The sequence below is a fragment of the Suricata suricatta genome, chromosome X (assembly GCF_006229205.1).
Source record: "Suricata suricatta isolate VVHF042 chromosome X, meerkat_22Aug2017_6uvM2_HiC, whole genome shotgun sequence".
Classification (NCBI taxonomy): domain Eukaryota; kingdom Metazoa; phylum Chordata; class Mammalia; order Carnivora; family Herpestidae; genus Suricata; species Suricata suricatta.
This window is the reverse complement of record NC_043717.1, coordinates 51,499,362-51,521,994: the sequence shown is the minus strand read 5'-3', so window position 1 is coordinate 51,521,994 and position 22,633 is coordinate 51,499,362. Positions and strand designations below refer to the sequence as shown.

Below are 22,633 nucleotides of genomic sequence, written 5' to 3'. Positions count from 1 at the left end.
ATATAGCTACTCCAGCTTTCTTTTGATTACCTTTACCATAGTATGCATTATCCCGTGGTTTTTCTTTCAACTAATTTGTCTTTATTTTTAAAGTATGTTTCTTATAGGTAACATACAGTTGAAAGTTGTTTTCTTTAATTCAGCGTGACTATCTGCCTTTTACTTGAGTCATATAGACCATTTATATTTAACGTGATTATTGATATGGTTAGGTTTAAATTTAGTATCTTGTTATTTGTCTTCTGTTTGTCCCATCTGTTCTTTTTTGCCATTTTTCTTTTTTCTACTTTCTTTTGGATTGAGTATTTTTTTATGATTATATTTATATCAATTTTTGCCTTACTGTCTTTGTTTTGTTATTTTAATTGTTACTTAAGTTCTATAGTACATACACTTAACTTATTGTAGTCTACCTTTAAGATACATAATTGAATGTAATAACCACCATTCATTTTTCAATTTCATTCTGTTTTCTATTCCATTTTACCAAAATGTATTTAGCCCATCCATCATTGATGGAGTTTAGGTTGCTCCTGTACTGTACTCTTAAAAAATTGCTGGATTAACATACTTGTATGTTTTTGTCACTTTTGCAGATGTATCCAGGGGATGAATTCACATGGTGAATTGCTCAGTTGGGCATTTTTCTGACATACTTAGCAATTTAGATGTATTTATGAAAATTAACTAATATATTAAAGCTATTACTGTTCTTAAAATGAATTCCAAAGTCACTGTGGTATAATTAACCCTAGATAGTTATTGAGTATCTCCTTTTTTTTTTAAACTCTTTCCTTCTTTTTTAGCTTTGCAGGCAATTGATACATTAGAGACATTAATAATAAGTGTAGGACCAGAAGAGAATGCCTTATGTGTGGATAAAGAGTCACCTGTCATGCTTCTTAGTTTAGCTGCCCAATTTGCTCTAGAGGTAATTATTATGTGTTTATCTATAAGATTTTTACTTCTTTTTGATTTTAAGAGACAATTAATGGAACTCCTTAGAAGAGTTTGCTACAAAGAAAAGAAATTGGTCAGTAGTTGGTGTGAGAAGTAGGATCAGAGGTTGGTTGGTTGGTTTGTTTGAGACAAGATTAATGAGAATGTTTATATGCTGATGGAAATGATCCAGTAAGAGAACAAACTGTTGACATTGTAAGAAAGAAAAGGGAGAATTGTGAGAGCAGTGTCCAAGCAGGAAGGAAGTGATGGACACAGTGTATAAATTCAGGGATTGGCTTTCGGAAAGAATATGTGTAGTTCATCTATGATAGCAGTTGAGAAGTTAGAGTATGTGGTATGGTCCCTGGTGTGTAAATAAATGTGGTAATGGGAATCTGAAAGTTTTTTTTCTGACAGCTTCAGTTTTTTCAACGAAGTAGAAAATAAAGTCATCACCTGAGAGTGAGAATGGGAGAGAAAGTGTTGGGGAGTTTGAGAAATTAGGATAAAGTATAAACTAATCATCCAGAAAAGCAAGAAAGTAAATGACAAGAGTAGTGTGGGATGCTTTCCCAGTAAGAATTAAGACCTGTTTGATGAAGTTTTAAAATAAAACAAATAGTTACCCAGGTTTTTATCCAGCCACTTTCAGCTGCATGGATTTAGGCACAAAAGTCAGTGGAAAGTTGGATTTAACATGCTTGCAGTTTTGCCAAATGAATACAATGAAGCAAAAGAGGAGTAGGAAAATCAAGGAACAAGGTAGTGGTTATAATAAATCCCCATGGAATTTCAACTGACCGTGGAGGAGGACATCAAGGGGATGAGAGACAATGAAAAATTAGTAACATGAATGGATTGGAGGTCTAAGTGCCGTTGAAGGATTTCTAGAGTGAATAGAAAGGAGTGAATTAAAAAGGTAGGAGATAGTGGTCAGAAAGTAGAATATATGAAGCAGAGCAGGGTGCAGGACTAGGGCGAGGAAATGAGGCACTTTAAGGAAGCACTCACTTTCTGAGTCATGCAAGTGCAGTTAGTTCTTGCATGATCCTGGGAGTGAGTGCCTCCTTAAATTTTTTACCCTCTGTGCTCACTTGCATCAGTCATCTAGCTCACCCTAGTCCCAGCCCTGACTGAGAGTATGGAAGGTTTGCAAACATTAGTATTGACAGGGTCCAACATATAGATCAATGGAACAGAATAGAAAACCCAGAAATAAACCCACAATTATATGGTCCATTAATCTTCAACAAAACAAGAAAGAATATACAATGGGAAAAGGACAGTCTCATCAAACCGTCTTGGGAAAACTGGACAGATACGTGCAAAAGAATGAAACTGGATCACTTTTTTACACAATACACAAAAATAAACTCGAAATGATTTAAAGACCTAAATGTGAGACCTGAATCCGTAGAAATGCTAAAAGAGACCACAGGCAGTAATTCATCTGACATCAGCTAAATCAGCATTTTCCTAGATATGTATCCTGAAGCCAGGGAACTAAAACCCAAAATAAACTATTGGGACTACATCAAAATAAAAAGCTTCTCCACAGTGAAGGAAACCATCAACAAACCTAAAAGACCATGTATGGAATGGAAGAAGATATTTGCAAATGACATGTCTGACAAAGGGTTAGTATCCAAAACATATAAATAACTGATGCAACTCAGTACCCTAAAACAAACAATCCAGTTTAAAAATGGGCAGAAGACATGACCAGACATTTCTCCAAAGAAGACATCCAGATGGCCAACAGACACATGAAAAGACTCTTAATAATAATGACAGGGTCCCATTGATGAATATGCTAGTGAACAGGTAAGGTAATTGACGGAGTAGAGTTCAAGGAAATAAGAGACAAGGATATTAGGAGGATCATCTATCTATATACTGAAAGTGCCAAAAACTAAGATAGGAATAGGTTTTCAAGAAAATAATTGTGCAATAAATAGGTCATCAAGAAATAAGAAAAAATGGCCTGAGAACTGGTAAATTAGCACAGAGAGGAGTGGTGGGTGATATAATCTGATGACAGGAAATTCAAAGCTGGGGAGTTTAGGGAGAAAGAAGGGAGAATAATTTTAAAACAGTGAAGAAAAAAAAAAGGACACCTGCACCATCTCCAGGTCTATGGGTAGAAGAGAGATCAGAGAAAAACCACCACTACTTGAGAGGGCTTTGTGGAAGCAGTATCCTTGGTGGGACCTAGATTTCCATTATAGAAAGAATACAGAGGAAGATGTTGCTCCTAGAGAAGATTTTGATGATAATGAACTGAACTTCAGAGACCATAGTAGAAACATTGGGGGAGTTAGGGAGAAATGGGAAAAGAGGAAAAAAGAAAGGATTTATAGAGCTTTATCATGATTGGGGTGCTTGAAATGAGAGTCCTGGGTTCTTTTCAGTACTGCTAATAAACTGGGATAAAGAGAACAATAAAATTCATCCCAGTGGGTTCAAGGCAGTGTTGGCAAGGCAGTAAGTTTTTATGGATAGCGAGGAGTTGGTTTCTGGGGCCAACGTGACTTGATCTGTTTTTGTCAATGAGTTATTTCTTCATTCTACCATCTTGCATTAGCTCTTTTAATAATAATAAATAAATAAATAAATAAATAAATAAATAATAAATAATAAAAATGAACACATTCAGAATTTTTTCTTGCCATTAGATAACATTTTGTAAGTATCACTTTGAGATATAATTTAACATATTATATTTGTCCTATTTAGAAGGGGCTACAAATTGTGGCAGGAAAAGCTTTGGAATATTTAGCTCGATATTCAGATGACTCACAACAAGTCCTTTCTGCTTTAAAGTAAGTAATTAACATCCTGTAGATGTGAAAGGATTTCCTGTTAATCTTATTCTTAATCTATAAGGTTTGTCAAAATGGTGCTGATGTGATCAGGCCTACTCTACCAACTGTTATTTTAAATTTTGTCCAAGCTTTATTGAGATATAATCAGCAAATAACATTGTGTAAGTTTAAGGTGTATAACCTGATACTGCAAAATGGTTTGCACAACAGAATTAGTTAACATATTCATCACCTCAAGAAATTACAATTTCTTTGGGTTTGGTGAGAATGTTTAAGATTTAGTCTCTTCCCAACTTTCAAATATGTAATACATGATACCATATTGTTAACCATATTCACCATGCTCTACATTATAGCCTTAGATCTTGTGCGTCGTATAATTTGAAGTTTGTACTCTTTGACCAACATTTCCCCACTTCCTCCACACCCACCTCCTAGCAAACACCATTCTACACTCTTTCTGTGAATTTAGCTTTTTTTTTTTAAGATTCAACATGTAAGTGAGATAATACAGTATTTGTCTTTCTATTCACTCAGCACAGTGCCCTCAAATTCCATCCATGTTGTCACAAAAGGCAGGATTTCCTTTTTCTATATGGCTGAATAATATTTCTGTGTGTGTGTGTGTGTGTGTGTGTGTGTAAATATCACATTTTCTTTTTCTATTCATTTCTCAATAGACACTTAGGTTATTTCCATATCTTGGCTGTTGTATATAAGCAACACTTTTGTTTTAAATTATTTTTTTAAATTATTCTTCTAAAATTATAAAATTTATATGTTTTCATTACAATCATTAAAACAATACAGAGATCTATGAGAAAAATAAACTTAGTCTCTTCCTTACCCTCTCCTCACTTCTGCCTCCTGGGATAATCAAAATTAATAACATGGTGTTAATAACATGATAAATATTCTTTCACATGTTTTTTCCTAAGCATAATTTTTGTATTACTTTATCATACAGGTATTTGTTTTGTCTCATTCTTCCAAAAGTTTCTCAAATGGTACAATCTGAAAGCAGGTAAGTTATTTCAGTAGAAGTGATGTGTTTGCCATTAGAAAAATTACAGTAACTTTCAGTATAAACCTTATGCTGAGAGATGTTTAGTCTTGTGGGTAAGATTAAGATAGGCTGTGGGGCCAGTCTTCCTGGGATCATATCACAGCTTATTAGATCTGTAACCTGGGCTTTTGTTTCCCCATCTGTAAAATAAGAATGTAGTAGTACCTACTTTGCAGGGTTGAATAAATATGTGAAAACACTTCGAAGAAGAGTGCCAACGGGCTCCTGGGTGACTAGTTGGTTGAATGTCCAACTCTTGATTTCAGCTTGGGTCATGATCTCAGTTGGGAGATCAAACCCCGTGTCAGGCCCTGCACTGGGTATGGAGTCTGCTTGGGATTCTCTCTCTCCCTCTGCCCCTCCCTTCCCCTTTCTCTCTCTCTCTCAAATAAAAGAGTACCATGCCCTTACTAGTATTACCTATGATTTTACTATGATACTGCATTTGTTCCCCCTTCTTTAAATTTACCCATTTAATTTGTTTAATGTTTATTTATTTTTGAGAGAGAGAGAGAGAGACAGACAGACAGACACAGAGTGTGAGCAGGAGAGGGGCAGACAGGGAGGGAGACACAGAATCCGAAGCAGGCCTCAGGCTCTAAACTGTCAGTACAGAGCCCAATGCAGGGCTCAAACTCATGGACCGCAAGATCATGACCTGAGCTGAAGTCAGACGCTTAACTGACTGAACCACTTTGGCTAGTTCCCCCTTTCTTAACATGAGATGTATATAGTCATATCTCTTAGTTTCCCACAGAAATATATAACCTGGTTGGCTTATTGATTGTGAATCTGTAACAGGTCAGCTGGGTGTATTCAACTATATTTCTGCTCACAGTTTCTGTGGCATAAGACATCAAGAACTTAACAATTGATGGAAGAATTGGGTCACCAGTTTTTAATTCACAAAATCCACTACCTCCTAATGATTTGAAAGAAAACCCTATCAAGATCTTGATTAGGGATAACTTTTAGAGAAGTAATCATTCATCTCTATATTCTCTGCTTAGATAAAAACTCTGTAATAGTGTATCTATGCTTTGCTTTTCCTTTATATGTAATTTGTACTTGGAGGCAATACCTTTTTTTTCAACTAAATTATTTGGGAAATGTCTGACTGATATGACTGATGTCATAATGTTTTTTATAATGTAAATTTTGCCTCTTCTTTATAGGTTATATGAATACATTAAAAAGGAACCCAATCAAACTAAAAATAAAAAACATATTGAGACAATTGGAAATTTTAATAATTACCAGATATTTGATGATATTAAGAAATTAATATTTAGACATATGATGGAGGTGTGGTTATGTTTTTTAAAGGAATTTTTGTCTCTTAGAGACAAATCCTAAAATATTTATTGATGAAATGATGTGATGTCTAGAATTGACTTCAGAATAGTAGGGGAGAGAAAGGAGTGGGTGGAAGTATAACTGAAATAAGATTGATGATGAGTTTAATAATTATTGAAACTAGGTAATTGGTACATGGGGATTCATTTATCTGTTAACATATAAAACATCTTGGAAATTTTCCACAATAGAAAATTTAAAAATCGAATGGTATGATAATAGCATTGTATGGTGACTGATGGCAGCTAGACTTGTAGTGAGCATTGTGTGATGTATAGGCTTGTCCAGTTACTGTGTTGTACACCTGAAAAGAGTGTAACATTATGTGTCAACTCCAATTAAAAAAAAACTTTACAAAATCATCTTAAAATTTTTTTTAGTAGAAAAGGAGACTCAGAGACTAAACATAGCTAATAGATTATAAGAGCTATTTGAGGGCTAGAACTATTTGTATTTGTCTGTCTCTGAAACCTAGGATGGTATGTGACATATAATATCCATCAGTTTATTGAAATAGCTGAATATCAGTTCTTTGCAAGAAGATATTTAGCAGTGGTCTTACATGCATTTCATACTCCGTGTGATTGTAGCATATAGTCAAACCCCATTCATTAAAGCCAATTTGGAAATTGGGAAAGGAAAGGACTCCTGTTTAAATTCATGATAAATTACAGAATTGGTTAAACTTATACCTTTATTGTTTTCAAGTAAATATAGTAATAAAAAACATCTGCGAGCAGTGTTTTCAGATAGCAGTCAGGACCTTATTTAACAAATAGAGTTGTTGGTTTTTTTAAAAGCCTAATTCAGTGGAAGAGTCAGAGAATTGAGTTCTTGTTTCAGCTATTTCACTAACTCTGGTTCACATTAGACAACAACAATTTATCTAACTTCTCTAAGCTTTATTTTCTTCATCTGTTAAAAAAAGCTAGACTGGGTAATTTCTAAAGTTCCTTTTTCTTCTAAAAATTCCATGGTTTTCATTTAGCATAATCTACATAAGTAGTATAACAGTTCGTGTGCTAAAATTTTTCAAAGCAACTTGTTTCTTAGACTATATACATCCCTTTCCAGGTCCTCATTCTTATTTACATTATTTATTTGCATTAATGGACCCTTACTAGATTATTTTATATAGTCACTGAATTAAATAAGTCAACTTTAGATCAGATGAAATTCAAATTAACTAAATTTACTTTAAGAAGTTACTTCATAAGAACCAGACTTCTAATATTTATCCCTGAGAAAGCTGCTACTTTTATTATAATACTAGAGATGAGGCCAGTCTCATAGTATGCTCTACCCTATCTCCTGTTAACTTCCTTAGTCGAGTTGGCCAATACTTCCATATTGATTCCTTTGTTTAATAAAATGGTACGTTTTACTGTGTTAAAATTTATATATACCCCTTTAAAGAAGTTTGACAAAAGGTCAAGAACCTGTGAGGTAGCCTTGAAATTGTCATTAATTGCATGACTTTGGACAAATCATCCCCTGTTTCCAGATCTGTTTCTTCATCTGCAAAATAAAGGGTCTCTACTGGATAAGTGGTTTTTAAAATCTATTCCTCAGAACCCTGGAAATTCTGTAGCACTGCCTCAGTGTTTTCCAAGAAGATGAGGCTCTAGGCCTCTACCTACCACTGGCTCAACCAGAATAGCTAAACTTGTATCTTTCCTCGTATATGAGATTTTCATAAAAGTTTATTCGAAATAAGTATTCCAGGAGCGCCTGGGTGGCTCAGTCAGTTAAGCGTCTGACTTCTGCTCAGGTCGTGATCTCACAGTCCGTGAGTTCAAGCCCATGTCAGGTTCTGTGCTGGCAGCTCAGAGCCTGGAGCCTGTTTTGGATTCTGTGTCTCTCTCCCTCTACCCTCTCCCTCTCCACCTCTCTCTCTCAAAAATAAATAAACATTTAAAAAAATGAAATAAGAATTCCAATTCCCCCTCTTCCAAAAAAAAAGCCTTGAAAATCACAAAGATCACTGTCTGCTCCCAAGTTATGTAACTCTGTCATATAAAACCTTACCAGTCTTTGAACTGCTTTGCTGAGAGTGGGAGTAGAAGGGGAAGAAAGAGGAAAAAAAAAACTGTGAGGGCACTGGGGAATGAGGAAATGAGGAACAGTATCCGATAGTGAGGTGTTGAAATGATAGTTTGGAGCCTCGAACAATAAACTTCACAGTTTTGCATTGTGTTTGTACAGCTCTCTGGGGGTCTCTTTTTGGTACTTTTCTGAAAGTAAAGCTTTGGAACACTCAGAAAATGCTCTTTATTTTTTAGGAAGAAAGAAATGGATCGACTTTTGGCTTGCTTGGATAAAGGTAAATATCATCTTGGTTATTTTCAGTCCTTCATCCTGCCTCTGGCTTCTATTAAATTCTCCAAGTACATGGAGCACACAGACTCAAACTTCATGTTTGAATTAAGCTTCATGCTTTTATTAATGTTTGCCATAGCAGTCTACTTTGGTTTCTTTATTCACAAGCAGAGAAGAGTTTGTCATCACTAATGTTCATCTCCAAATGTGATTTCGGCTCTCTTTTTATTCCAGTTCATTTTAAAGACATTTTATGTCCTTCCTTCCTCCTTCCCTTCCTTGCTTCCTTCTTTCCCTCCTTCTTTCCACTTAATTTTCATGCCCTCTGAATCAAATCCTGATTGTTTATTCTCTTATTTTGAAACTTATCTAACTACCCAAATCCGTCATCTCTCTTCTCTATTAATAATTCTTCCCTCTGCACTTCAAGCTAACCTCCTAGCCACAGCAAATTCGTTTTTCCAACTCTGTGCTTTCTTACTCACTGTCTCTTTTGCCTAACGGGTCTTCCTATTTCCACTACCCATGTACCTATTTCCTTTTGTCCAAAACACATTGCAACAAGGGGCACCTGGGTGGCTCAGGCGGTTAAGCGTCCAGCTTCGACTCAGGTCATGATCTCATGGTTCATGGGTTCGAGCCCTGCATCAGGCTCTGTCCTGACAGCTAGCTCAGAGCCTGGAGCCTGCTTCAGATTCTGTGTCTCCCTCTCTCTCTGACCCTCCCCTGCTGGTGCTGTCTCTCTCTGTCTCTCAAAAATAAATTAAAAACATTAAAAAAAGTGGCTTAATAGCTTTTGAACTTTGCTTGTGGGTATTCTTTACTATCAGAAGGGGGTGTGGGTATGTAATGAATGCCTTCTCATGATGACAGCATGTTTTGTTTTTTTACTGAGCTTGCTATGGGAGCCCAGTAAGTATTAATGCCAACCAGTTGGTACTCTTCCAGTTCTTTACCTCCATTTCAGTCTTTTTGATGATTGTTCCTACTCTTAGTTTTCTTACATGTAAATACTGTCTTTCTGCCTCAGGTGTTGAGTGATTAATTAAAAATATAAATGTCTCCAAAGATGTGTTTGTTCCCCAAATATTGAGTTAACAGCTTCTCAGAGGTTTGGTAATGCTTTCTGTCATTTTAATTACTTTTGGTATGGGCCTATGCACACATACACTAAAAGAACTTTCTAATATCAAACTCATGTTTGAATTTTTAAGGCAGTATTAGCAATTTTGCTATAGTAAAAGACTTCAAATATAAAATCTTTCTGTTCAATGCAGCACTCCTGAAAATTGCTCAGTCTTTTCATGACAAGAACTTGACTGAAGACTCAACGGTTAATGAAGCTCAGTGGTTTCGAAAAATAGGTAAAAGGAAATTCTTTGGCTATGTATAGAATATTTTGGAGTCCATTTCTTCTCAGCCTTTTGGCTAAAATCTAGTACAAAAATTGTGAAGGCAGTTACTACAGTAATCCAGAACAATTAACAAGCAATATCACAAAGTAAACTCATCCTACATGAATCTTTTTCTGCTTTATAGGGTTTACTGGGACTCTAGGAGAAAATGGAATAAACACATTGATCTGGCTTCTAAAAAAGCTTATGGGAATAATGGAAAATAACAGACATTTAAACCATATAAAAGTTCAATGACTTTGATCTTTTGGACATTTGAAAAGTTATTTTCCAATACTTCTTTTACTGAATTTTAGTTTTCCTTTTCCATTGTGAAGATTATGTGAATGTTGTCTAATGGAGTCTTCCAGTGCTCTATGGAAGATGTGAATCTTTCCAGCAATTTTTGTCAGCTTTTGATTCTAGTGTACCGTGTTCTTTACTGAAATGTTTTTCAAGTTTTTAAATTCCAGTTAGTTAACCTATTGTGTAATATTAGTTTCAGTTGTAGAATGTAGTGATTCATCACTTACATACAACAGCTAGTGCTCATCACAACAAGTGCCTTCCTTAATACCCATCACCTATTTAACCCACCCCCCATCCACCTTCCATCTGGTAACCCTGAGTTCTCTATAGTTAAGAATCTGTTTCATGGTTTACCTCTCTTTTTTTATTTCCCTCTATGTTGATCTGTTTTGTTTCTTAAATTGCACATCTGAGTGAAATTGTATGGTATTTGTCTTTCTCTGACTTATTTCATTTAGCATAATAGTCTCTAGCACTATTCACATCCTTCCAAATGGCAAGATTTCCAAATGGCAAGATTCTTGTTTATTGCTAATACTCCATTGTGTATGTGGTGTTGGTTGTTATTTCTCCTCTCTCATTTGTGATTTTATTTATTTGGGTCCTTTTCTTTTTGATAAGTATGGCTAGGGGAGTTATCAGTTTTATTAACTTTTTCAGAGAACCAGCTACTAATTTTATTGATCTGTTAAACTGGTTTTTTTTTTAGTTTGTATATAATTTCTTTCTGCTCTAATCTTTATTATTTCCTTCTTCTGCTGGCTTTGGACTTCGTTTGTTTATCTTTTTCTTTTTTTTTTTTTAATTTTTTTTAATGTTTTATTTATTTTTGATACAGAGAGAGACAGAGCATAGGGGGGCAGGCAGAGAGAGAAGGAGACACAGAACCGGAAGCAGGCTCCAGGCTCCGAGCTATCTGTCAGCACAGAGCCCGATGCGGGGCTCGAACCCACGAACGTGGGATCTGACCTGAGCCGAAGTCAGAGGCTTAACCGACTGAGCCACCCAGGAGCCCCTTTTTATCTTTTTCTAGCTACATTAGGAGTAAGGTTAAGTTGTTTATTCGAGATTTTTCTTGCTTCTTCAGGTAGGCCTGTATTGTTACACTTCCCCCTTAAGACCACTTTTGCTACATCCCAAAAGTTTTGGACTATTGTGTTTTCATTTTCCTTTGTTTACATGTATTTTTTCAGTTCTTCTTTGATTTCCTGGTTGAGCCATTCATTCTTTAATACCATGTTGTTTAATCTCCATGTATATGTGGTCCTTCCACTTTATATCTTGTACTTAACTTCAAATTTCATAGTGTTGTGGTCAGAAATTATGCATGGTATGGTATTAGTCTTTTTGTACTTGCTGAGGCCTGATTTCTGACCTAGTATGTGATATGTTCTGGAGAATGTCTCATGTGCACTTGAAAAGAATGTGTATTCTGTTGCTTTAGGATGAAATGTTCTGAATATATCTGTTAAATCCATCTGGTCCAGTGTGTTATTCAAAGCCATTATTCCCTTTTTTTTCTGCTTAGATGATATGTCCATTGCTCTAAGTGGATGTTGAAGTCCCCTACTATTGTGTTATTATCAGTGAGTTCCTTTAATGTTTCTTAGTAATTGTTTTGTATATTTGATATTCCATGTTGGCATAAATATTTACAATGGTCAGATCTTCTTGATGGATAGTATCTTTTTTGTTCATCTCTTATTGCAGTCTTTGGTTTAAAATTTAGTTTGTTGGGGCGCCTGGGTGGCTCAGTTGGTTAAGTGTCTGGTTTCAGCTCAGGTCATGATCTCATGGTTTGTGGGTTTGAGCCCCGCGTCGGGCTCTGTGCTGACAGTTAGCTCAGAGCCTGGAGCCTGCTTCAGATTATGTATCTCCCTCTCTCTTTGACCCTCCCCTACTCATGCTGTCTCTCTCTATCTCTCAAAAATAAATTTAAAAAAAACATTAAATTTTTTAAAAAAATTTAGTTTGTCTACGGTGAGGGAGGGAGGCAAACCACAAGAGACCCTTAAATACAGAGAACAAACTGAGGGTGGAAATGGGGGTGAGGGGAAAATGGGTGATGGGCATTGAGGGAGGGCACCTATTGGGATGAGCACTGGGTGGTGTATGTAAGCCAATTTGACAAATTATATTAAACAAACATTTAGTGTGTCTAATATAAGTATTGCTATTCTGGCTTGCATTTGACTTCCATTTGCATGATAAATACTTCTCCAGCCCCTCATTTCAATCTGTAGGTATCTTTAGGTTTAAAATGAGTCTCCTGTAGGCAGCATAGAGATGGGTCTTGTTTTTTCATTCATTCTGACACCCTGTGCCTTTGATTAGAATTTAGTCCATTTACATTCACAGTAATTATTGATAGATATATAGTGCCATTTTATTACTTGTTTTGGCATTGTTTCTGGAGATTTTCCCTAATCTTTCTAGTCTTTGTTGCTTTTGGTCTTTCTTTCCCAGTTAGAGTCCCCTTTAATATTTCTTGCGGGGTTGGTTTAGTGGTCATAAACTGCCTTAGTTTTTGTTTAGGGAAACTCTGTATCTCTCCTTCTATTCTGAATGATAGCCTTGCTGGATAGAGTATTCTTTGCTACAGATTTTTCTCATTCAGCACGTTGAATATATCATGCCCCCACTCCCTTCTGACTTGCTAAATTTCTGTGGAGAGATCCGCAGCTAACCTTATACATCTTCCCTTGTAAGTTAGGGATTTATTTTGTCTTGCTCTTTTTAGGATATTCTCTGTATCACCATATTTTGCAAATTTAATTACAGTATGTCTTGATGTTGTCCTACTTTGTTGATTTTCATGGATTTGGATGCTTTTTCCCTGGATTAAGGAGGTTGTCAGCTATTATTTCCTCAAAAAAACTTCTGCCCCGTTTGCTGAATTTTAACACACTTTTATCAACTCCAGTGGTGAGTTTCTTGGTGATCCTTATTTTTTAGGTAGATTTATTCCATCTAAGAACATATTGTATGTCCCCAGTTTTTATAAAAGATTCAGCACTACCTCCATTAGTCATTGGCTAGAATCAAAGATTGGAAGTGACAGAAGTCTTTAAATTTACCTGGAAAAATATTCTCTAAAAATCTCAAATTAGTTTTTTTAACCCAAAAAACACCTCAGCGTATTATAATATCTTTAATATTTTAAAGATGTAGGTAGTCAAGATTATAGTGGCAGAGATTAAACAGTAAATTTCCATAATTACATTTCATATTTATTAACTTTCAGCTTGGAATTTGGCTGTGCAATGCGACAAAGAGCCAGTGATGATGAGACAGTTTTTGATCCTTTCTTACAAGGTAAGTCTCTTCTAATAAGAATTTCATGAATAGACCACAGCAAGGATATGTCCACTCTGGCTATTACCAAGGGCTAAATATAGAGTGGTACTGACTTTTAAACTAGGAACTTTTAGAATACACATCCAAACAGGAATGACCTAAGGAGAATTAGATCCCTATAGGGTACAATGTGCAAACATGAAGCAGTTCTTCCCATACCAAAATATCACAAACAACAATCAGGGAGCCTAAAGTTCTAGGATAAGAGACTTATTCCTTTGCTTTTGAAGGAATTTTAGTCTCTCAGAGTCCTATATTAAAATATAACTCTCTTTGGGAGAGGAATACTCTAAGTTGTCAACTAATGAAGTTTTAGAAGGATTATAAGTCCATAGGTATCTGGGGTCATCAGGAGGTGCAAAGAATACTATGAATCTTAGGCCTACTTTATAATTTTACCTAAAGCAGGTTCTCTGTGTAAGTATTTGTAAGATTATTTTGCACTTAGAAACATTTTAAAATAGTCATTAGCCTCCAAGGTACAGAGATTAAATGCCAGGAAGGAAATAACAGTAATGAGAGAATAAAAGAATAGGGGCTAAGAATATCTGTCTTATACATTCAGGAGTACACAGTCTGATGTGTTGATATAGATTAAATGTTGAGAGGTTTAGAACTTGAATGGACTCTAGAAATAATTTAGCATAACTCCCTCATTTTGTATACAAGTAATCTGATACCTAGAGAGATTGAGTGTTTTGAAATGCTGTTAATTCAATGACAGTGATGATTATGATCACTAAACATTTTGGGAGCTTAAGAAAGTCTTTGAAAGTTTAGGTATAATTGCCATTTAAAGTAAGTGAAATAGTCCTAGTTTGAACATTTGTGATAGTACTAGTAGGGTTCTATGTAAGAATACCAAGTGACCTAGTCATTTATTGCAGTAAAAGATGGGAGCTTTTTCTAAAGTTAGAGGACAAGGTTTAATGATGAGGTTATCCTAATGCCTGTCAAAATTTGACATTGTCTCTTTCAAACATGACAGTATATGTGCTAATTTTGGCTTTCTTCAGTACAAAGGGGAAATCTATTTGCCAGGGAAAAAATCACTTAGAAATTACGACATAAAGCAAGAAGTAAATCACTAGATAGAAATACAAGCCCAAATGACAGTACTTATCACTGGGAAGATAAGAAAATTGTGAAGACATGAAGCTTTTTATGTTTAGAAAAGTTCTTAAAAATAATGGAAAGTAATATAAAATTAAAACTAAATCAGTGTTCCAGTCTGTATCATTTGTAAGGTGAGGTGTGTTTTTCCAGCTGAATGTATTGATTCAGACAGGATGTTGCTGATTTTCATTTTGATTGTTTGTGTTCACCTGGTGGAATTCGCACTATTCATTGAGGTTCTGGTTATTTCTTATCAGCTGTCCCAGTTTTGTCCTTCTGATCAAGTAATTCTGATTGCACAGAAAACATGTTTACTTATGGCAGCTGCAGTTGATCTAGAGCAAGGGAGAAAAGCTACAACAACTTCTGAACAGGTAATGTGCAACCTTCAAAGAAAACATAAGAAAGAGTTTAGTGTGCTATTTGGTGTGTTTGCCTTCCCTGATGCAGTTCTGATTCTCTTGAAGGAATCCTTTCTTCCTTTCCAGCAGCATCTTGATTTCAAAGGTTTGTAATAGCTCATTCCTTTCTAAGTAAGGTCACATTTGGCTTGGCCTCTTCTTTTAAAAAGATTGAATATTTCTTCTTTTAAAATGCCTCTTTCCATGGACCACCCTTTCTGAATCTGTTCTTAGCTATTTATCATTGTGTCCCTGCAATCATATGTGGCCCATAAGAAAGAGATATTTTTCATTTTTGTTTCCTTTTACACACTCTCTAAGTAAGAATTCACCTACCTCCACAGCTTTGATAGCCATCTGATTATTTACTTGGCTTGTTTTTCTTCATTCTAATTGCATTTGCTTTCTTTGGCCCACACCCTTAAATATTTTATCAGTAACTGAATTTTAACAAGAAGACAGAATTCCTGCCTTTGCCTGAATTCCACTCTTAGCTTTGTAAACCTTATCTGTTTTAAGAAATACCGTCACTATCTCAGTCTCCCATGGACTAGAGTATTGGTTTGTCTTTAGTTTTTTACCATCTTTCTTCCAAGCTAAGCAAATTGTCTCTAAGTTAGACCACTAGCATTTTGGTATGACTTTAAAATCTAGATCTGTCTGCTTATTATCTCTTACCTAGACAAAGAGCACTTCCCAACTTCCCATACTTGCCAGCTTTTCTTTCCAAATGGTACAAAATCCTTCCTGCTGTTTATTTCCTTCCTTCTGTTAATTTTTTTCTTTCATATGATTCTTCAGATCTGGAACAAACTGTTACCACATCTCTGCCAACATATTTCCCTTCCTTTCTGTTCCCTTGTTGAGGGATGCATTTGAGGGGTGCCTGGGTGTTTCAATTGGCTGATTCTCCGACTCTTGATTTCAGCTCAGGTCATGGTCCCCAGGGTCGTGGGATTGAGCCCTGTGTTGGGCTCCTCACTAAACATGGAACCTGCTTGGGATTCTCTCTCTCTCTGTCTTTCCTCCTCTCACTGCTCCCTCCCTCTGCCCATTTCTCCTGCTCACACTCCTTCCCTCTCTCTCTAAAAATAAATGACGAAAAAAAAAGAAAGAAAAAGAAAACCATTTGAGTACCACTAAGTACTCTGCTAGGTACTGGAGATAAAGAGGAAAAAAATCCTTATCCTTGAGGAATAAAGGGGCTCTTTTGAAACCTTTTCATTGTAAAAGATGAAAACTTTGAGCCCCAGAGCAAAATCAAAAACATTTTGCTTCTTAACAAGATTGAGTAAATGTGATTTTCTTTGCAATAGGGTCTTTTGCTTTACTTAAAAATATTAATAGCATTTTATTTTTGCATACTGCTTTTAACTTTTTAAAAGTTTTTCACTTAAGTTGATAGTCCTGACTTTGTTAAATTTTATATCTCAGTGAATAAAGATCAAATTGATGTGAGGGAAATTTCACAAACTCCTCTCAAGTTCATTCCTTTAATTGTTTTGTCTTTTTCCAACAACTGTTCTTTTTTTCTGTATTCTTTCTCCTGCATAAATTGTTTCCTAAGAACTCTAACCTAGCAACCCTTCTATAATCATCTTTGCTTTTGAAAGAATCAATCATTGAAGATGCACTTCTTCCTATTACCATCTAAGTGTGATCCCTGTGAATTAGACCTTGGTGCTGTCTCTCTAATAAAAACTTGTGGAATTCTATTATTTTTATCTACTCCTTGTTCTGTAAATACTCATGAAGTAGAGTTTTCCAAATAATTAGATGATGAAAGAATATAGATAGAATATGTAATATTATCAACATTGTCTCTACTTCCCTGAGTTTGAGTTAGAGGGAAGTGAAGGATGCTTTAAAAAATATAGCAGGTGTAATATATCCTTGTGCATGCGTGTGTGTGTTATCACATCTTATTCATTCACTTGTGAATGAATACTTGGGGTACTTCTATATTTTGGATCTTATAAAATAATGCTGCGATAAACATAAAGATACACATATCTTTTAAAATTAGTGTTTTTGTCTTATTTGTGATCCAGAATTACTGGGTCATATGGTATTTCTATATTTAATTTTCTTTCCACTCTTTACATGTGTGAATAGGATTATTTATTTTAGGTGAAAATGAAATCTGTACTTACCTTAAGCTCAATGAAGAATTGAGAATATATTAAAGCACATTATAATTAGTGAATGTAATCTAAGAATCTTACACTAATATGCTTTCAATTTTCCTTTCCATCTTTTGTACTATTGTTATTACACATTTTACTTTTACATATGTTATAAACCCTCAGTATATTGTTCTTATTTTTGATTGGGCCATCAATTATTTTAAGAGCTATTAAATAGAAGTAAAATGTTCTTTGTATTTATGTACATTTTAAGTACTTCTTCAAATCTTAATTTCTTTGTGGAGATCCAAATCTGTCTGATATCCTATTATGCCTCAAGAACTTGATCAATAATTTTTAGGTAATGTAGATCTATTGAATTTCCTCAATTTTTTTCTGAAGAAGAATTTTTACTTTATTTTTCAGACATAGTCTTGCTGTGCATAGACTTTGGAACATTAATTTTTTTTCTTTTTTCTTTTTACATCAATTCTTTTTAATTTTAGCACTTTAGAGATGTCACTCCACTATTGGGCTTGCACAATTGCTGAGGAGTCTGTTAGTCTCATCTTTATTCGGTATATAGATACCTTATTTTTCTCACTGATTGCCTATAAGATTTTCTTTTCATATTTGGTTTTTAGCAGTTTTTAAATATAGCATATCTAGGTTTAAAATTTTTTTTTTGTCCTTGCCATTCTTTGAGCTTTTTTGCACGTGTGGTTTGATGTGTTTCATTAATTTTGAAAAAATTCTTGACTGCTATCTCTTCAAACATTTCTTCTGTCCCATTAATCTCCTTTCTCCTCTTAGGATTCAAATTACACATATAGTAGACTATATGATATTTTGTACCACAGGTCTTGCATGTGGTGATGTTTCTTTTTTTCTCATTTTTCACTATAGATATAACATATATAATGCATAAACATTAAACAACACACTACTGCACAAGCAATGGGCTAAATCAAAAATCAAACACCAAATCAAAATATGTCTCCAAACAAACAAAAAAAGAAAATGCAATATTCGAAAACCTGTGGGATGCAGCAAAAACAGGTTTTAGACAGAAATTTATGCTATAAATGCTTGTATTAAGGAAAAAAGTTCAGGGGCACCTACCTGGGTGGCTCAGTCGGTTAAGTGTCCAACTTCAGCTCAGGTCATGATCTCACGGTTCATGAGTTCGAGCCCCGCAACAGGCTCTGTGCTGACAGCTCAGAGCTTGGAACCTGCTTCGGATTCTGTGTCTCCCCCTCGCTGCCCCTCCCATGCTTGCACTGTGTCTCTTTCTCTCTCTCTCAAAAGTAAATAAACATTAAAAAAAAGTCCTCTAAAAAAGTTTAAATAAATAACAATACACAACAAAGAAGTAGAAAAGAAGAAACTTAGCTGAAATTTAGTAGATGAGGGAAATAAAAATAGAGACCAGTATAAGCAGCAACATAATATTGAAAGTAATTACCAGTTTTTCCAAAAAAACAAAATAGTCTATGCTTTAACTACATTAAGGAAAAAATTTAAAACCAAAAGTGAGAAATGGAAGAGAAAACAATACAACAGATAATCAAACAGATAATTATTATTGTGATAATAGATTAGTATAAATAATTATATACTAACAAATAAGATAACTTAGAAAAATAAAAACAGATAATTCCTAAAAATGCACAAGTTACCAAGATTGAATCATGAATTTTGAATCCAAGAAATAAGAAATCTTAGACTGTTAACAAGAATGAAAGTTGAATTAGGAATCAAAAATTTCCTATCACAGAAAAGCTCAAGACTACATGGTTTCATTGGTGAATTCTACCAACCATTAAAAAACATAATTGATGGCAATCTATCAAAATCTTACAAATAATGGAATAGAGGGAACACGTTCAAAATCATTCTATGAAGCCAACATTACCCTGATACCAAAGCAGGATAAAAACAGTATGAGAACAAAAACTTCCAATTTGTGTGATATAAATATTGCTACTCTGGCCTTCTTTTGACATCCATGTGTGTAATAAAATTTTTCTACCTCCTCACTTTCAATCTGTAGGTGTCTTTAGGTCTAAAATGAGTCTCTTGTAGACAGCATATAAATGGGTCTTGTTTGTTTTTATCCATTCTGACATTCTATGTCTTTTGATTGGATTGTTTAGTCTATTTATATTCAGAATAATTCGTGATATATATGTATTTAATGCCATTTTTATTACTTCTGTCATTGTTCCTGGAGATTATCTCTCATTGTTTTTTTTTTTTTTTGTCTCTGTCACTTTTAGTCTCTCCTTTGTACTCAAAGAGTCCCTTACAGGAATTGCCTGCGTGGCTCAATCAGTATAGCATCCAACTTTGGCTCAGGTCATGATCTCACAGTCTGTGGGTTTGAGCCCCACGTCAAGCTCTGTGCTGACCGCTTGGAGCCTGGAGCCTGCTTTGGATTCTGTGTCGTCTTCTCTCTCTGCCCTTCTTCTGCTCATGCTCTGTCTCTCTCTTAAAAATAAACATTAAAAAAATTTAATGAATCCTTTATAATATTTCTTGTGGGGCTGATTTAGTAGTTACGAACTCCTTTAGTTTTTATTTGACTGGGAAACCCTTTATCTTTCCTTCTATTCTGAATGATCGCCTTGCTGGATAGAGTATTGTTGGCTGCAGAATCTTCCCATTCAGTACTTTGAATATGTCATACCACTCCCTTCTGACTTGCCAATTTTCTGTTGAGAATTCTCCACCTACGCTTATGGGTTTTCTCCTGTAAGTTAAGGACTTCTTTTGCCTTGCTACTTTTAAGATTTTTTTCTTTATCATTATATTTTTCCAACTTAATTACAGTATGTGTTGATGATGGCCTGCATTTGTTAATTTTGATGGGAGTTCTCTGTGCCTCCTGGATCTGGATGTCTGTTTCCTCCCCCATATGAAGGAAATTTTCTGCTATTATTTCTTGAAATAAATTTTCTGCCCCCTTATTTCTTCTGGGACTCTTATAAAATGAATGTTACTACATTTGATGGAGTCACTGAGTTCCTCAAATCTGTTCTCATCTTACTTAATTCTTCTTTCTCTTGTGCAGCTTCATTATTTTTCATTATTTTGTCTTCTAGTTCACTAATTCATTCCTCTGCTTCTAACCAGCCTGCTGTTAATTGCATCCAGCCAGTTTTTAATCTTGTATATTACACTCTTCATCTCTGATTCATTTATGATTCATTTATCTCTGTGGTAAGGATTTCACTGATGTTTTCCATTATTTTCTCAAGCCCAGTGAGTACCTTATGATTATTGCTTTACATTCTCCATTAGGCATGTTACTTGTGTCTGTTCCAATTAGCCTGCCTGTGGCTTTATCTTGTTCTTTCATTTGGAATAAATTCCACCTTTGCATTTTGTCTGAATCTCTGCCTTCTTCTGTATGTTAGGAAAGCCAGTTATGTGAGGCGCCTGGGTGGCTCAGTCGGTTAAGCATCCAACTTCAGCTCAGGTCATGATCTCACGGTTGGTAAATTCGAGCCCCATGTCAGGTTCTGTGCTGACAGCTCAGAGCTGGAGCCTGCTTTGGATTCTGTGTCTTTCTCTCTCTCTCTACCCCTCCTCTGCTCATTCTCATTCATTCTCTCTCTCTCAAAAATAAACATTTAAAAAAATTTAGAAAAAAGAAACAAAAAGCCAGTTATGTCTCCTGCTCCTGAAATGTCCTTTTGAAGAAGAGGTTATGTAGTACCCAGGGCATGACACTTTAGAGAGTGTCTCCAGTATGTGCCACATGTGCTCTGCTGTTGTGATTTGATTGCTCTTTTAGACCACTTGCCTGCAGAGGTTCTCCTTGTCTGCTGTGGGCATTGTTTGGTCCTTGGCTTGAATGTGGCAAGTTTTAAATTAGGTGCGCTTCAGCCTATTTGTGAAACCAGACCTGACACCAACTCCACCAGAACTGAGGCCTTACTGAACTCTCTGGTTAGGAGATGTATACGCAGAGGTTTGCACTGGTCTTTTGGAGCATGGCTTGCTGTGCTGAGACTGAGGCAAGCTTAACTGAGAAGGACAATCCCACCAGCGCATAGCGGGTTGGGAATTGGTATAAGCAAGTTAGGCAGCCAGCGTCCTGATGAGCTGCATCCCTTGGGTGGCTCAGTGTTTATGCTGAGGGGCTGAGAAGGGAATCCAGCTCCAGCTAGCTGTTTCATTCCCACGGAGGCCTGAAGGAATAATCTCCCTCCGGTGTGCCCCAGGGTTTTTCAGATAGTTGTTTTCATATTCACTAACCCCAGGTTATTTGCCTGCTTTCTCTCCAAGAGCAGTGCAGTGCCCTCCATTTTCTATCCCAGCCAAGCCTGCTGACCTTATAAACTTCACACTTGCCCACTGGTTACAAAACATGAAATTCAGCCCTTATAATTTTCTAAGCCAGTGGCTTTGGTGAAACATTCTCCTTTTGCATTCCTCTATGTGCCTCTGTGCCTCTCTTCCTCCCTCTCTCCTCCTCCCTCCCTCTCACTCTTTCCCTCCCTCTCTCACCCTCCCTCTCTCTCTCTTCCTCTCCCTTTCCCTCCCTCCCCCTTCTCCACAATCACAGTTCCCTACCCTCCATAGCATTCATGATCTGTTTCTCCCCTAAATCAAGTATCCATACTACCTACCTTCTTTAGCGTGGTCTCTTCTCCCCTTTTATTTGTGCTTTGTTTTGTCAGTCTTTATTGATTTCTGGGGAATTTAGGATGATTTGATAGTTCTTTTTTTAAGTTTATTTTCGAAAGAAAGCATGCACACATGAGTGAATGTGGGAGGGGCAGAGGGAGAGGGAGAGAGAGAAACCCAAGCAGGCTCTGTGCTGTCAGCACAAAGCCTGACATGGGGCTCAATCTCATAAATCATTTTTTTCTGTTTATTTATTTTTTTTAACATATGCAATTATTTTCCCTCATTTACAATACAGTAGTTACAATGACACTCCAAACAGAAAAGCAAAGTAAAAACTCAGAACCCCCACTTCTATTTCATGTAATTAGACTTATACAGAAATTAGGTTAAGTAACAACTAGTCAATCACCTAATTTCACAGCTATCTGAAGTGGCAATTGTTATATAGCAGCTTATCTATGATACATTCAAGATAAATGATACAATTTATTACTTGCCCATAAGCTAAAACACAGCCTGCTTAGTACCTTTCCTTAAATTCCACCTCTGTACTACAATATACTTGAGGTCCATGCAAAAAAGTAGCTACCTTTTATGTAGGAAATGGATGATTAAGTCTTTGGTGTTGTAAAAGCAACTTCATTTAAACATAACCACCCCCACCACCAAAAAAAGAAGAGGAAAAAAAAGTAACGAAAATAATAAGGGAAAAACCCAAGACACACTTCCTAGGGGGATAAAAAACCAGCATGTAATTTCTGTCCCTGACGGAATGTATTAAATA

General features: G+C 35.7%; 1 protein-coding gene across 1 annotated transcript in view; it reads left to right on the top strand.

The window, feature by feature from the left end:
- Positions 1-22,633, top strand: part of TEX11 (testis expressed 11) — a 229,182-nt gene that overhangs the window by 134,594 nt on the left and 71,955 nt on the right. Inside the window, exons 17-23 of the mRNA XM_029929661.1 lie at positions 807-931; positions 3,679-3,764; positions 4,735-4,791; positions 8,472-8,512; positions 9,786-9,872; positions 13,456-13,526; positions 14,942-15,058. Coding sequence (XP_029785521.1) covers positions 807-931; positions 3,679-3,764; positions 4,735-4,791; positions 8,472-8,512; positions 9,786-9,872; positions 13,456-13,526; positions 14,942-15,058 — 584 coding nt within the window. The remainder of the gene's footprint in view (positions 1-806; positions 932-3,678; positions 3,765-4,734; positions 4,792-8,471; positions 8,513-9,785; positions 9,873-13,455; positions 13,527-14,941; positions 15,059-22,633) is intronic.